The sequence below is a fragment of the Zeugodacus cucurbitae genome, chromosome 4, assembly GCF_028554725.1.
Source record: "Zeugodacus cucurbitae isolate PBARC_wt_2022May chromosome 4, idZeuCucr1.2, whole genome shotgun sequence".
In the NCBI taxonomy this organism is placed as follows: Eukaryota; Metazoa; Arthropoda; class Insecta; order Diptera; family Tephritidae; genus Zeugodacus; species Zeugodacus cucurbitae.
Window position 1 is genome coordinate 57896846 of NC_071669.1, and position 13900 is coordinate 57910745.

A 13900-nucleotide genomic window follows, 5' to 3' on the forward strand; every position below is an offset into this window, starting at 1 on the left:
AAAATCGAGTATAGACCGGAATAAGGCATCTCGTGACATCGCCCAGGACATGGGAGTTAGTCACCAAACCATTTTAAACGATCTGCAGAAGGCTGGATACACAAAAAAGCTTGATGTTTGGGTGCCGCATAATTTGACGAAAAAACCTTCTGAACCGAATCAACATCTGCGATATTCTGCTGAAACGGAACGAACTCGACCCTGTTTTGAAGCGGATGGTGACTGGCGACGAAAAATGGATCACATACGTCAATATCAAGCGACAACAATCGTGGTCGAAGACCGGTGAATCGTCCCAAATAGTGGCCAAGCCGGGATTGACGGCCAGGAAGATTTTGCTGTGTGTTTGGTGGGATTGGAATGGAATCATCCACTATGAGCTGCTAGCATATGGCCAGACGCTTAATTCTACCATCTACTGCGAACAACTGGACCGCTTGAAGCAGGCGATCGACCAGAAGAGTTCAGAATTGGCCAACAGGAAGGGTGTAGTCGTCAGAAGCTGCGGGAGCTCGGATGGGAGGCCCGGACATAGCGCCAAGTTATTACCACTTGTTCCTGTCCATGGCGAACGCCCTGGGTGGTGTAAAGTTGGAGCCGGAGTCTAAAATGCAAATAAAAATGCGAAACTCTCACATTCTCGCGAACGGAAATTAAAGATTGCAGGAAAGCAAACTTCGGAACCATCAGGTTTACAGTTTTTAGCGGTAACCTTAGAGCCATTATTGATGTCGAATTATTACGGTTAACCTACTGCAAATAGTTGAAATTCTTCAACAACTATGGCGAATTATAATGGTGAAAAAGACATCAGAAGCTTACTTGGAGACGTAGTGATCTCCGTACTGTGGAATAGAGTCAAAGTGCTCAAGAATTTTAGAGTTTCATAATTGAGGTCACTTAAGAAACAGCAGACATTGGAAATGAACTTTCTTTATTATTTTCCGAATCTGGCACATAGGTGACAGTTTGGTCTGTTTTCGATACACCTCTTTGGACTGGTCTTCTTGCAATTACAATAATTCTCTAAACCTTTAACTAATATAGACGTTACAAGTTTAGTTGACAGATCTTAACTGAGTGCTTTTGAAATAAACGCCACTCTAGACAAGCTGGCTTTAGATTTCAAAATAAATCTCAAAATTCAACACCTAAAAGGGTCTCCGTCTTCTTAATCCAAAATATCATTCATGGGTGGTATTGGGTTTCGAGGACCGATTACTATAACTTTCGGAGCCTTTGCTGTTATACGAAGCGAATACGAGTATACTAAAAGACAGATTGGAGAGGTTTTCCGTGTCTTCAGATGCTTAACTCCGAGCTATAGGTCACTGAAACAGATCCAGCAGGCATTTGAGCGCGCATATTGCCTCACAGATTAATGAGGAAATATTATAAATCATTTAGACTATTGGAAGCACAGTCCCTTAAGTTATTTTTCTAGCATATTATGTTGCCTGAACGGATCGAGTACCAACCAACGATTCTTAGTGGGAGAAAACTAATAAGTATACCCTTTTTTTCATTTTAGGAATAATGACAAATGGTCGAAGTTCCGAACTCCTTATATAACATGAACCGCTACAAGAACTAGGCACTTTCTATCTTTGTGTACTTTGGCATTTTCTAAATTATCACTTAATTGATTTCATTTTCTTTTAATATCATACTAATTTAATGCCCAAATGTGAGTGACGCCGGCATTACAAAGGTTGTCATAACATATTTGAATTTCTAATTAACGAGAGCTTTCGCTTCCAATTTTCTGCCTTCAACAATTAAATATTTAACTAGTCCTAGTCAATTCGAAACAAAAAAAGGTAAATAGAAAGCACTGCAATTTTTTGCTAAAATGTCTGTCGATTTTAATTAACCCTACTTTTATCCAATTAAGCAGCTGTGACCAACCCAGATCCGGCAGTCTTACCCAACTTCGAGGTCGAGCTTATCGAAAGCACTCGCCACAAAAATAAAAAACTTTGCCATTACAAATGGGCACATAACATACCCTACATACCTATGTATACAGGTATTTTAACAGTTATATTTCAGGACGTAGGTATGTATATATTAGTAGATATAAACGAATTGTTATGCATAGTTTGGTATGAGCCAAGCAATGAATGTTCCTCGAAAGCTTTGTTAACTGCTAGTACGGGAGGTATATAAGTATGTGTTGCGGACCAAGCGGGAGGGAAGGGTTGCTACAATTTGTACTATTTGGGCAACTAAGTATATATAAGTATGTAAATTATTTATTAACTTTTTCTGATTAAAATAAGCTTGCTACTACTTGAAAGCTGCAATAATTACTTGTAATATAAAATTCGTAAAAAATTATTAATGGATAACGCTACCAACTAAACGCTAACGCTAACAAGACCAAATGAATAAAAATAAAAAAATTCAACAAATAAATAAACTACAACATTTAGTAGAAGTAAATAAATAAATTGTGTCACTTGTTGTTGCGCTGCAACGCTGAACTTACCCAAATTCTCCATGCTTTGTGAGAGCAAAGCTTCAAATGTGTGCAAACTGTACGATTCGGCGTCCATGCCTTTGGCCAAAGTGTTGCGCAAATGCATTTCATATTCGAGCAGTAGACGTGATGTGGGGCTGCCCGGTGTGGGTGTGACATTTGGCGCGCCGTGATGATGTTGATGGCGCCCACCGCCGCCGCCACCACCTCCGCCGCCGCCGCCAGCGTTGCGCTGTCCATACGATTGATCCTGATCGGAATTGCCGTTACTTGAACTGGGCGTAGTGGCGTAGCATTGATTGTCGAACATGACGTTGTCGGAGGGTGGTGAACCCTCAATGCAGCTGCGTTCGCGTTCCAATTCCAAATAGAGATTACGTTGCGGATAACCGCGTCCAATTTCATGTGATGATCTGCGCGAGGAGAACAATAATGATGTATTAGCAATACAATTTAATTGACAAAATATTTATAAAGGGGTAATAAAAGGTCGAAGAGTATTAGGTAAGAAGACAATTTTTGGTGAATATTTGGTCGAGTGTTTCAATGACTTATTGAAGATATTCTAAAACACTTCCTCATTGTGTACGAAACACATTATCCATTACGGTACACTATAGACCAAAAGATTGTCGAAGAGAATTTTAAAAAAACCGACACTGTATTCGTAATCCGTGACCCGAAAACCGAGTAACGAGTTTAAAGCGAATACGATGAATTTTTAAAAATTTGTCTGTCATATTTGTTTTTGGGGGTTAGATTACATTTTGAGGATTGCACAGCGACCTAAGTTCTATTGTGCCCTCTCCAGTTATTACAGTAATACTTCTAACGTCACGTTAAGAAACCTTGATAGTGTTCCAGGGCTGATGGATGCGAGCTCTGTATCTCCAAAGAGGTAGTACTTTGGGGATACAGAGCTCCAATTGTCTGTTCCCTTTCGATCTTCGCGATCGACGGGCAGTCAAGGAGTAAGTGCTCAGGTGTCTCCGCTACCAAATCGCAGAATCGGCGAAGATCCGACGAGTATATTTCCAGTTTGTGCAGATGACACCGTAGTCTGCAGTGGCCGGTATAGAGTGCCACTAGTTGTCTCAGTTTGTTCATGGAGAGCGCAATTAACTGTTTGAATATTTTCAGATTGTATCTTCCGAGAAACAGTTTGGAGTGGAGAAGGGATTATGGGGTTAAGTCAAAACCCGGATCTGATGAGGTTGAATGTACCTCGAGTTTGGATTGAGCGAATTGAATTAAAGTATTCGATAAAGAAAGTGTCTCGGAAAGCTCATATAGTGTAAAAAGAAGTTTGACAGTATTTGATTTAAAATGAATAGAGTTGAGTGGACGCTTATTGTTCAGAGAGTCCAACATTTAAATACTTAACGGGCTCTCAATATAAAAACCTTGAATTCCTACGGGACCCACTGTTTAATTCAGGATAAACGTAAGAAAACCTTTAACACAATGGATAGAAGGAAACACAATAAGCTAGTTTAATAAAACCCTGTCGAAATCTCCTTCGGAAGAATTTTTTCGTCTCTTTTGGAACTTAATAGAACTTTAGAAACCTCAAACAGCGTTGATCTGATGAGAACTAAGGTTATATATTTTATGTAACTGTAATATATATAACATCAGTTTTGACACAAATAATAGATAATTTATTTTCTGTTGAAGATACAGAAAATCTCAATAAGCCGGTGAGATTAGAACCATGAAACCAAGTATTTTTCAACAGCGATTTCACGATGGAGAAAGTAGTTCTACGTGAAAGAACTTTTCATTTCTACCACATTGATAACCTCCGGCCAATCGGATGCCAATGGTTCCTTATTGACAAGATGGTCATAAAATACATCTTATATGTAGACCTAGATCTTAGTAGCAAACGAACAACTGTTACCTATTTTCTTCAAGCTAGAATGGCCATGAACTAACTTTACAAAGTCTTAATGCAAATACGTAACTCTCATATTCGACCGAAACAGAACACATTTTGTACATCAATTAATAAAGAATAAGAAGAAGTAGACAAAGGTTCAATCAATTTTTAATAAATATTAAAAACCTTACAGAATCAGAACAGGCAACTTGGAGAATCTATTGTAGTAGGATACATTTCAGCACTGTTTTATGTTATTGACGGACGAGTTAGCTGATTTTATACTCAAATTTTTCACAAAAGCAACATTGTAACTAAATATTTTGCACAACACCTACGAGATAAACAGGTGACTATTGACTCTGATTAGTGTTTCAAAAAAATTTGTGTGAACTTTTTTTTTGGAACTACACTCTATTTTAACTTTACGCTTTGTTGTTGTTCCCCGTTAATACACCATCTCACAACATAATACAGACATTAGCAACAATAACCAAAATTAAGCGTTCCAAAAATCTTCCGCACAACTTGAACACCACACTAATTTCGCGCTTAAATTTCCGCCTATGCTCACCGGGCACCACAGTTGTTGCCACATATTTGCGCGCACACGCTGAAACGTTAAGTTACCAATTTACACTAAAAATGTTGCGGAACAATTTTGTGGTGCGGACCGGATTAAATGGCGTAGCATAACAACTTAAGAGGCGTTAATAGTGTTGATGGTGGTAGTTGTTGTTGGTTTTTGGTCAGTCCGTTTATTTTACGCTTTGCTTTGGTCTTGGCCTAGTCATTATGCTATTTGTCGCATTAAGTTGCAAGTCAAGCGATTTCACTATTGCAATTTTAAGTTGTTGCTTTGGTTTTTGTAGCGTTGCTTTTACCGATTTTATTTTGTACTATACTTTTTTTGTTTCTTTTTTTTTGTTGTATTTTATATTTAATTCCTTTTCACTTGTCGTGACTTTTATATAAACCTCACCCCACCACACCCCCTCTCTAACACACATAGCCCCTCCTGTGCACTCACCTCGATCCCGAGAATCTCGACGACTGACTGCTCACGCGTCCCATAGTATTGTTGTTATTCATTATGTGATGCATACCACCACCGCCAGGTCCACCAGGCATCATACCCATACCAAGACCCATACCGCCGCCGCCACCGCCACCATGTTGATGCATATGTTGTGGCCCCAGTGTGTTGGCCACATTGGCATTATAGTAATTATAACGGCGCCGTCCCATCTCCGGCGATGTAACGGGACTCTCAGTGCTGGGCATTGGCTTGAGCATACGTTTCAGGGTGCTCGTGTCGACATTCATATCCTCGGTGCTCTTGGTTTTGCGTCTAGTGTTGTTGTTGATTATGTTGTGCTGGTGCTGGTGCATGTCATGTGCGCGTGCATCACGTGTCTGCAACGATAACGGTACGGCATGATTATTGCACAAGTAATTTTATAAACATATATACACAGATCTTATATTAGAGCTCAAATGCGCATAAGTCGCATAGCACGACTGAGCATAGTATTGCACATAATGCTATTATGTTCTGGTGCTGGTGAATTAATTGATGTGTGAGTTGGGAGTTGGTAAATCAGTAATCGCAATCACGAAATTACGCAAATTCTGCCAAAACGGGTGGCCGGCCACTGTCATCAAGCGGCTGAGGTACGGACGCTTGTGGCTTGGACACGCAGCTTGAAGCATTTACGGTTACGGTCACTCATATGTGGAACCACCCCCATTCCCCCGATATAATCTGTTGCATTTGCCGTTGTACTTGCCGTTTGCGTGTCGCCAAACATTTGTCTGAGCACCTAAGCCTGTCGTCTAACCGTGCGCCATGCATTGGCAGCGGTGCCTCACACATTTAATCTACGCAGACAATATATTTGCCGTTATGCCATGAATGCCGCGCTAATTTAGGGGGACGAGTGTCATTTGCTTGAAAGCGCCGAAGTTTGAGGTCCCAGCAGGCAAAGTCTTCAAAAAAGTTTAGTCCCTCTGAGACAACTTCGACGAAAATCGGACCTGTTCTCTGGGAACTAGTTCTTAATTAGTCCATAAATTACTAAAAATATAACACTTGGCTCCGGTGAGGTATTTTTCGAGTTCGGCTGCATAAATTTATGAAGCTCAGTTCTAAAAAGGACTTTTGAGGACCTGATTTGGTCCCCAACATTCCCAGACTCAAAAAGTAGTTCGGGTTCGCTTCAAGGTTAAGATGGTAATGACGGTCCATTTTGAGAGCCTTGAGACTTCATATTATGGAAATGGTCTCGAAATGTAATTTGCTCTGTGACCATTTTATAATAAATCGGACCAGTTCGCTAGAAACGAGTTCTTAATTAGTCCATAAGTGACTAAAAATACTACATTTGGCTCCGGTGATGTACATTTCATCGAGATCGATTGGCTAAAATACTTAAATTCTATTTTAAGAAGAACTTTTGGGGGCCTAATTTGGCCCACAGTGATTATTTCCTCATTCCCAGACTCAAAAAATGGCTTGATTTTGCTTAAATGGGGAGGTTCAGATGGAGACAAACGTCCATTTGAGGGCCTCTAAGCTTCACAGTACTGAATTGATCTCGAAATATTTGAGGATCTCTACAATAAATGCAAAAACAAGATTCTTGATCTCTGCATGAAGTAAGACCCCGGAATTTCTAATAATTTGGCTTGAAATCTATTTTCAATACTTTTTGTTATATCATAAACTAATATTCCTCATCTTGGGCCCTTATTTATGTAGAAGACTCCAAAGCTCAACACGAAGAATCAATAAAGATATAATCAAAACCATAAATCACATGCACTCACCATTTCATCGACGTAATCTTTAGTGCGTGTGCCAGTAGATTTGGTGGATGTGCCAACATTCTGATGTAATGGGCCACCAACTTGTGTGCCTTCATTCTTTGAAACATCCATATCTTGTTGTCCAATGAGCCCATCGTCTGGACCCACCTGTGAGCCAACATGATTCTGTGAGCATAAATCATTTGTGCCGGTAGCAACACCGGATACCATAACACTGGGTGTGCCTGTATTAACGCCTGCATTAGCGGCGCCCAAATTTGGATCCTGTGACTTTACTTGGCGGCCCAAAGTGTCTGCAAGTGAATAAGAAATAGCAATTATTAATAAAAAGTGAATAAATCTAACAACAAATGGCATACTAACACCTGTTGCTCTCTTGTAATGTGCTATGCCATAATACCCTCAAAGCTTATTAGTACAGTTAGTTTAGTTCTGTACCATTAGAGCTTTGTATTTGCTATAATAGCTCGGAATGTTAGTGCGCATGCGCAAAATAAAAGCACCTACAGCAAGTTACCGCTTTTTGTTTTGATTTTGTCTAAGCTTTTCAAAGCTTTGTTTTGGGGCTCTCACGTAAAAGCTTTAAGGGCATGACAGTGAGTACATATGTATATATAGTGCAAATTTACTTAGAAAGAAGAAACAGTGGAACTAAATGAAGTATACTATTCTAGTTTTGGATGGAACCTTCGAATCCTTTGGTAGAACCTTTGTTAGAGTCGCAGTTTTTAGCCGCGATTCGGTTTATTTAACTATGTAGAACTAAGTAAGATAAAGATATGATAAATTCATCCTTGAGTGGTTATATTGTTAAGTACTATCCACAGAGATTTCGAAAATTTCAGAAACACTTGAGATTAATATAATACATATAGTTTGGGAACGAGATCGTATGAATACGTAATCTTAAGTGAATGTAATAAATCCGTCATAGATAGGCTCATTTCCGGAGATATGTTCGTTACGTATACTAAAAGGAGTTCTTGATCGAGAAAGGAAAATACTTCTAAACAAGAGAGCTTTTGACATTTCCAACGAACGACTCGTATCTTTCACATCTGCATATAACTAAAGGGCATGAAACATCTGTGACGAAGACGATACTAAGATCTAAGTTTAAAGGATGCTCTTAATTTTGTTTGGAGTCTCGACCCTATTTCAAGATCTTGGCTTTAACAAATAGTTGCAGTTAGATAGACCAGAAGATGTAGTAGGCAAGGCTTGGCTGTAAAAAGACAGTCAACAAGTAGCGGTGGTATCATAATATAGTGGTCCACGATAGTAAAAGTTTTGGCAGCCAATTGTGAAGAGGTCAATGTGGAAACGTCTTTACACTTTTTCTTTATCCTTCACAACAACAAACTGGACAGTTGACGTTGAAACCTACAGTGATAGGATCAAATTGTTTGGAATCGAAATTAGCCTCCTCAAAAAATTTGGAATGGGTTCAAAGTCCTTCGATGTTGTTGTTGTTGTAGCGTTTATCTACCCCTGCCGGAACGGAAAGCATAAATCTAGTTGTCGTTGAGGTCATCTAACGGAAAGCCCAGGAAACATGGCGTTTCGACGGGGTCGGACCAAAGGAAAAAGGGTGTTAGATGAGTAGAGTTCGTTGGGCATGCAAAAAGGTGGATAGTGTCATGCGGGGACTCGTTGCATGTCGGGGTTCAGTCTGAATAAGTAGGGAGTTAATCTGCTACAATATCCAGATCGAAGTTGCACAAGGGTCACTCTGGTTTCACGCAGCAACTCGAGCTCTTCATCTGCTAAAGGTGGTGGATTGGTTCCAAGGACACCATTCACTGGAAGGAAGTCAAGGAAGGTGTTAATAGCTCCACTGTGAATGGCGTTTCATATTTGATATTTTATTATGTTTTTTTGGCATCACCAAGGACCAAATCGCCGAAGTAAAATACCTGAGGCATAGAATAGCCCTGGAACCTAACCTAATACTTCATATTTTTCACAGTGTATTACTTTCGCTATGCTCTTATGTAATGCTTTCAAAGCTTTTATATAATATATAAATTTTTAATATGAAAATATATACAATATACTCATTTAGTATGCTACATAGAGATTTCTCAATCGGTTCTTTATATATAACATATATGTATATATACATATATCGAAAGTAAATAGTATGCACTTACCCTGTCCGCCAACTGCATTCATAGATTGTGTACCAACACCGCCACTACCGGCTACATTATCATACAATGATGTGCTGCTGGTGGCATTCGCCATCACCTTCTGTTGTCCACCAACATCGACATCGGTTATGCGAGAGCCTACGTTGCGTGGCAAAGTGGATGAACCTGCAAGATGTGAATGCGGTGTGATGAGTTTGCGATGGCGAAGTATGTACGTATGTATGTTTGTATGTATGTATGCATGTAAGCATGTAAATATGTATGTATGAAGGCATGAGCAGGCGTTTGACAGTAATTTTTTTGTGTTTTGTTTTGTTTTTGGTTTGTAGTGGTATGGGTGGGAGGGATAAGTAGTAGCGGTGGGTCAGTGAGTGATAAGTACACGAGTGTTAATATGTATAGGTGCGCATAAGTGTCCAAGGGTTTTTATTGGATTTTAGACGGATATTGGTTTGGTAGCGTAAAGTGGTATGAAAGTAGAAAAGTAAATAAAAGATAGGCGATAATAGTGTTATGTTCGGTGTTTGTATGTATGTGTGTGTGTGTGTTCGTGTGTTTAAATACTACATAACTACTTTATATACGTATATAACTGTATTTCCAGCCACGACATTGTAATTGACAAAAACCGTGTAAGTGTTTGTATGGCTGTGTATGTGTGTGTGTTTGTACATTGTATTCATTTCCTCTGCGCAAAGCTTTGGCAGTCACTGTAATCTTTTTTAGGCGATTTCCTGTAGCGACCAGTTAGTTAGTGACGTTTTAAATGACCCACACAATTCAATTACTTATGCTGTGTAATAATTCGTAATTAAATTTGGTTTTTTGTATTTTTTACTTTGAAAATTTTGTAACTCAATACTTGGAGACGAATAAAAAATATTATCATTTGCTCAATCGAAAATGAAAAAATATATTATATTAATAAGATAGTGGAAGTAATGTATTAAGAAATAATTGAGTGTGTTTGTATGTATTAAAAAAATAAGAAAATTTTAAATTAATTGTTCATAAAAAATTAAAAAAATATATTCAAAAATGCATTCGAAATTATAGATGAAAATAAATAAATAGTTGATTTGTTAATTAGATTAATAATTGTTTTTACACATTTAAACGTGTACAAATATTTATAAAAAAATTAAAGTTAATAAATTTGAATCATTAAATTATAATATTGATAATATTTTGTTTATGAAATATATATTGTTTTTTTATCCACAAAATAATAAGTTTAAAAAATATATAATATATATAATATAATTAAAAAACAAGTAAGGAAGGGCTAAGTTCGGGTGTAACCGAACATTTTATACTCTCGCAATTTATTTATTTAATTCTATCAAGATAACAAACAATTTGACCCACATATTTGGCATATATATGATATAAAGTCCATTGAAAGTTTGAAAATCCTAATATTAAGTATATGGGAGTTAGGTGATGTTATGACCCGATTTCACGTATTTTAGGCACGGAGATATTATATTAGAAGAAAACAAGTAAGGAAAGGCTAAGTTCGGGTGCAACCGAACATTTTATACTCTCGCAATTTATTGATGTAATTTTATAAAGACAACACAATTCGACCCATATATTCGGCATAAAGTTCAATAGAATAACGAAAATCATCATAAATAGTATATGGGGACTGAGGTAATTCCTAAACCGATTTCACTCGTTTTCACCACCAAGATACAATGTATCGAAGACTATACGATCACTTAATTTAATATTAGTTATATGGGATCTGGGGGAAGTTATGACCCGGTTTTTACTATTTCAGGTACAGAGAGAAACTGTTATAAGAAAAAAAATCAGAGGGAATGAATTACATTAAAATATCTGAGGGATTTACCTATATTTTCGGTGAAAAATTAACCTTAGGGACTGAGTTCTTCATGTTTGATATCAGGGGCCTTGAAAAGTCATGGTCCGATTTTGACAATTTTTCCACAAGTGATGTCACAGCTCAAATACAGTATTTGTGTAAAGTTTTATTCCGCTAGCTTCATTGGTTCCTTATGAACACATTATAAAGTGAACGAATCAGACGGATTCAAAATTGAGTTATATGAGAAGTAGGCGTAGTTGTGAACCGATTTCGCCCATATTCCATTAGTGTCATCAGGGTGTCAAGAAAATATTATATACCGAATTTCATTGAAATCTGTCGAGTAGTTCTTGAGATATGGTTTTTGACCCATAAGTGGGCGACGCCACGCCCATTTTCCATTTTGTAAAAAAATCTCAGTGCAGCTTCGTTCTGTCATTTCTTATGTAAAATTTGGTGTTTCTGACGTTTCTCGTTAGTGAGTTAACGCACTTTTAGTCATTTTCAACCTAACCTTTGTATGGGAGGTGGGCGTGGTTATTATCCGATTTCTTTCATTTTTGGACTGTGTAAGGATATGGCTAAAAGAACTGACTGCAGAAAGTTTGGCTTATATAGCTTTATTGGTTTGCGAGTTATATACAAAAAACCTATTTGGGGGCGGGGTCACGCCCACTTTTCCAAAAACATTACATCAAAATGTGCTATGTTCCAAATTTTAATTTCATAACTTTATTTATGCCTTAGTTATGACACTGTATAGGTTTTCGGTTTCCTCCATTTTGTGGGCGTGGCAGTGGACCGATTTTGCCCATTTTCAAAAGCAACCTCCTCAGGGTGCCAAGGAACATGAGTTCCAAGTTTCATTAAGATATCTTAATTTTTACTCAAGTTATCGCTTGCACGGACAGACGGACAGACGGACGGACAGACATCCGGATTTCAAATCTACTCGTCATCCTGATCATTTATGTATATATAACCCCATATCTAACTCTTATATTTCTTGGTGACACAAACAACCGTTATGTGAACAAAACTATGATACTCTGTGCAACAGGTTGCGAGAGTATAAAAATATTCCCTCTGAATTTATTCAAAATATCTGAGAGATTCACCTATATTTTCGTTAAAAAATTTATTCGAAGCTCTAAGGTCCTCATATTCGATGTATGAGGCCTTGAATACTTATGGTCGCATTTAGGCGATTTTTAGAAGGGTGATGCCACACTATAAATGTAGTATTTATGCAAACTTCTGTCCCGATATCTTCACTAGTGCTTACTTTATATATTGTAAAGTAAACGATTCAGATCGACTTCAAAGTTCTGGTATATGGGAAGTAGGCGTGGTTGTCAACCGATTTGGCCTATTTTCATGACATTTCATTGGGAAGCCAGGAAGATATTATGAACTAAATTTCATTGAAACTATGAGATATGGTTTTTGACCCATAAGTGGGCGGAGCCACGCCCATTTACAATTTTGTATACCAATGTTTATATCCCTTCTGTACCTTCTTTATGATGAAATTTAAAGTTTCTGGTGGTTTTCCTTACTAAATTAAAGCATTTTTAGTAGTTTTCGACATAACATTTATAATGGAGGCGGCCGTGGTTATAATCTGAGTTCCTCCATTTTTGGACTACCTAAAAGAAACGACTCTAGAAAGTTTCCTTGTTATAGCTTTAGTACTTTTCGAGATATGTTCAAAAAATTTAGAGGGGGCGGAGCCACGCCCACTTCTCCAAAAAAATTACTTCCAAATAAGCCCCTTCATAGCGCGAGCTTTCATACTAAATTTCACTTTCATAGGTTAATTTATGGCTTAGTTATATATGTAGCTCTTTATATTGTTTTGGTTATCGCCATTTTGTGGGCGTGGCAGTGGTCCGATAACGCCCATCTTATGGTGCCAAGAAATACGTGTACCAAGTTTCATCAAGATATCTTAATTTTTAATCAAGTTAAAGCTTGCACGGACGGACGGATGGATGGACAGACAGACATCCGGATTGAGCTTTACTCGTCACCATGATCATTTTGATATAACCCTATATCTAACTCGATTACTTTTAGGACTTACAAGCGTTATGTGAACAAAACTATTATCTGAAACTCTCTTTAGAAACTTTGTTGCGAGAGTATAAAAATAACTATTAATAATAACTATATTTTTTTTGGAGCCAATAATTAAAAATAAAATAATTCAAGATTGAAAAAATATTAAATCTTAAAAAAATATCATATAAATATATCATATTGAGATAATAAGAGAAACATAAATGACACCCTGTATGAAAAAAATAACACCATATACTATTTTTTAAAAGAAATGTTAGTTATATGGAGGTTAAATGAAGGCTTGACTGATTTTTTCGCATTTTGGGAAATTATTTATGAAGAAAGCATTAATTTTTCACAATTTTTGAACTGGGCTCATCGTGAAAGTGATCTAAAAATTGGTCATACGTGATATCAGTTATGGCCATGGCCATATAACGATTTCGGTTACTGCTGAACAGTGCACCTTAAGAGCTATAACTTACATTACATGGCTTGAAAAAATAGCCATGCCCACTTTTCACAAATTTTTTCATTATATTTTCTCTCCATGAGTTTCATAGCTTCAAGAGTTATACAATTATAGAGCTTCATCTTAATATATTTATATAATTCAGTAGACAATATTGTTCTCATGAGATACTATATGTATATGG

General features: G+C 37.4%; 1 protein-coding gene across 1 annotated transcript in view; it reads right to left on the minus strand.

Annotated features, from left to right (window-relative positions):
* The window catches only part of LOC114805317 (protein still life, isoform SIF type 1), a 116004-nt gene that overhangs the window by 34083 nt on the left and 68021 nt on the right, over nucleotides 1–13900 (minus strand). The window contains exons 9-12 of the mRNA XM_054228998.1: nucleotides 9347–9511; nucleotides 7194–7486; nucleotides 5395–5780; nucleotides 2492–2895 (exon numbers count right to left, since the gene is read on the minus strand). Of these exons, the coding sequence (XP_054084973.1) occupies nucleotides 2492–2895; nucleotides 5395–5780; nucleotides 7194–7486; nucleotides 9347–9511 (1248 nt within the window). The remainder of the gene's footprint in view (nucleotides 1–2491; nucleotides 2896–5394; nucleotides 5781–7193; nucleotides 7487–9346; nucleotides 9512–13900) is intronic.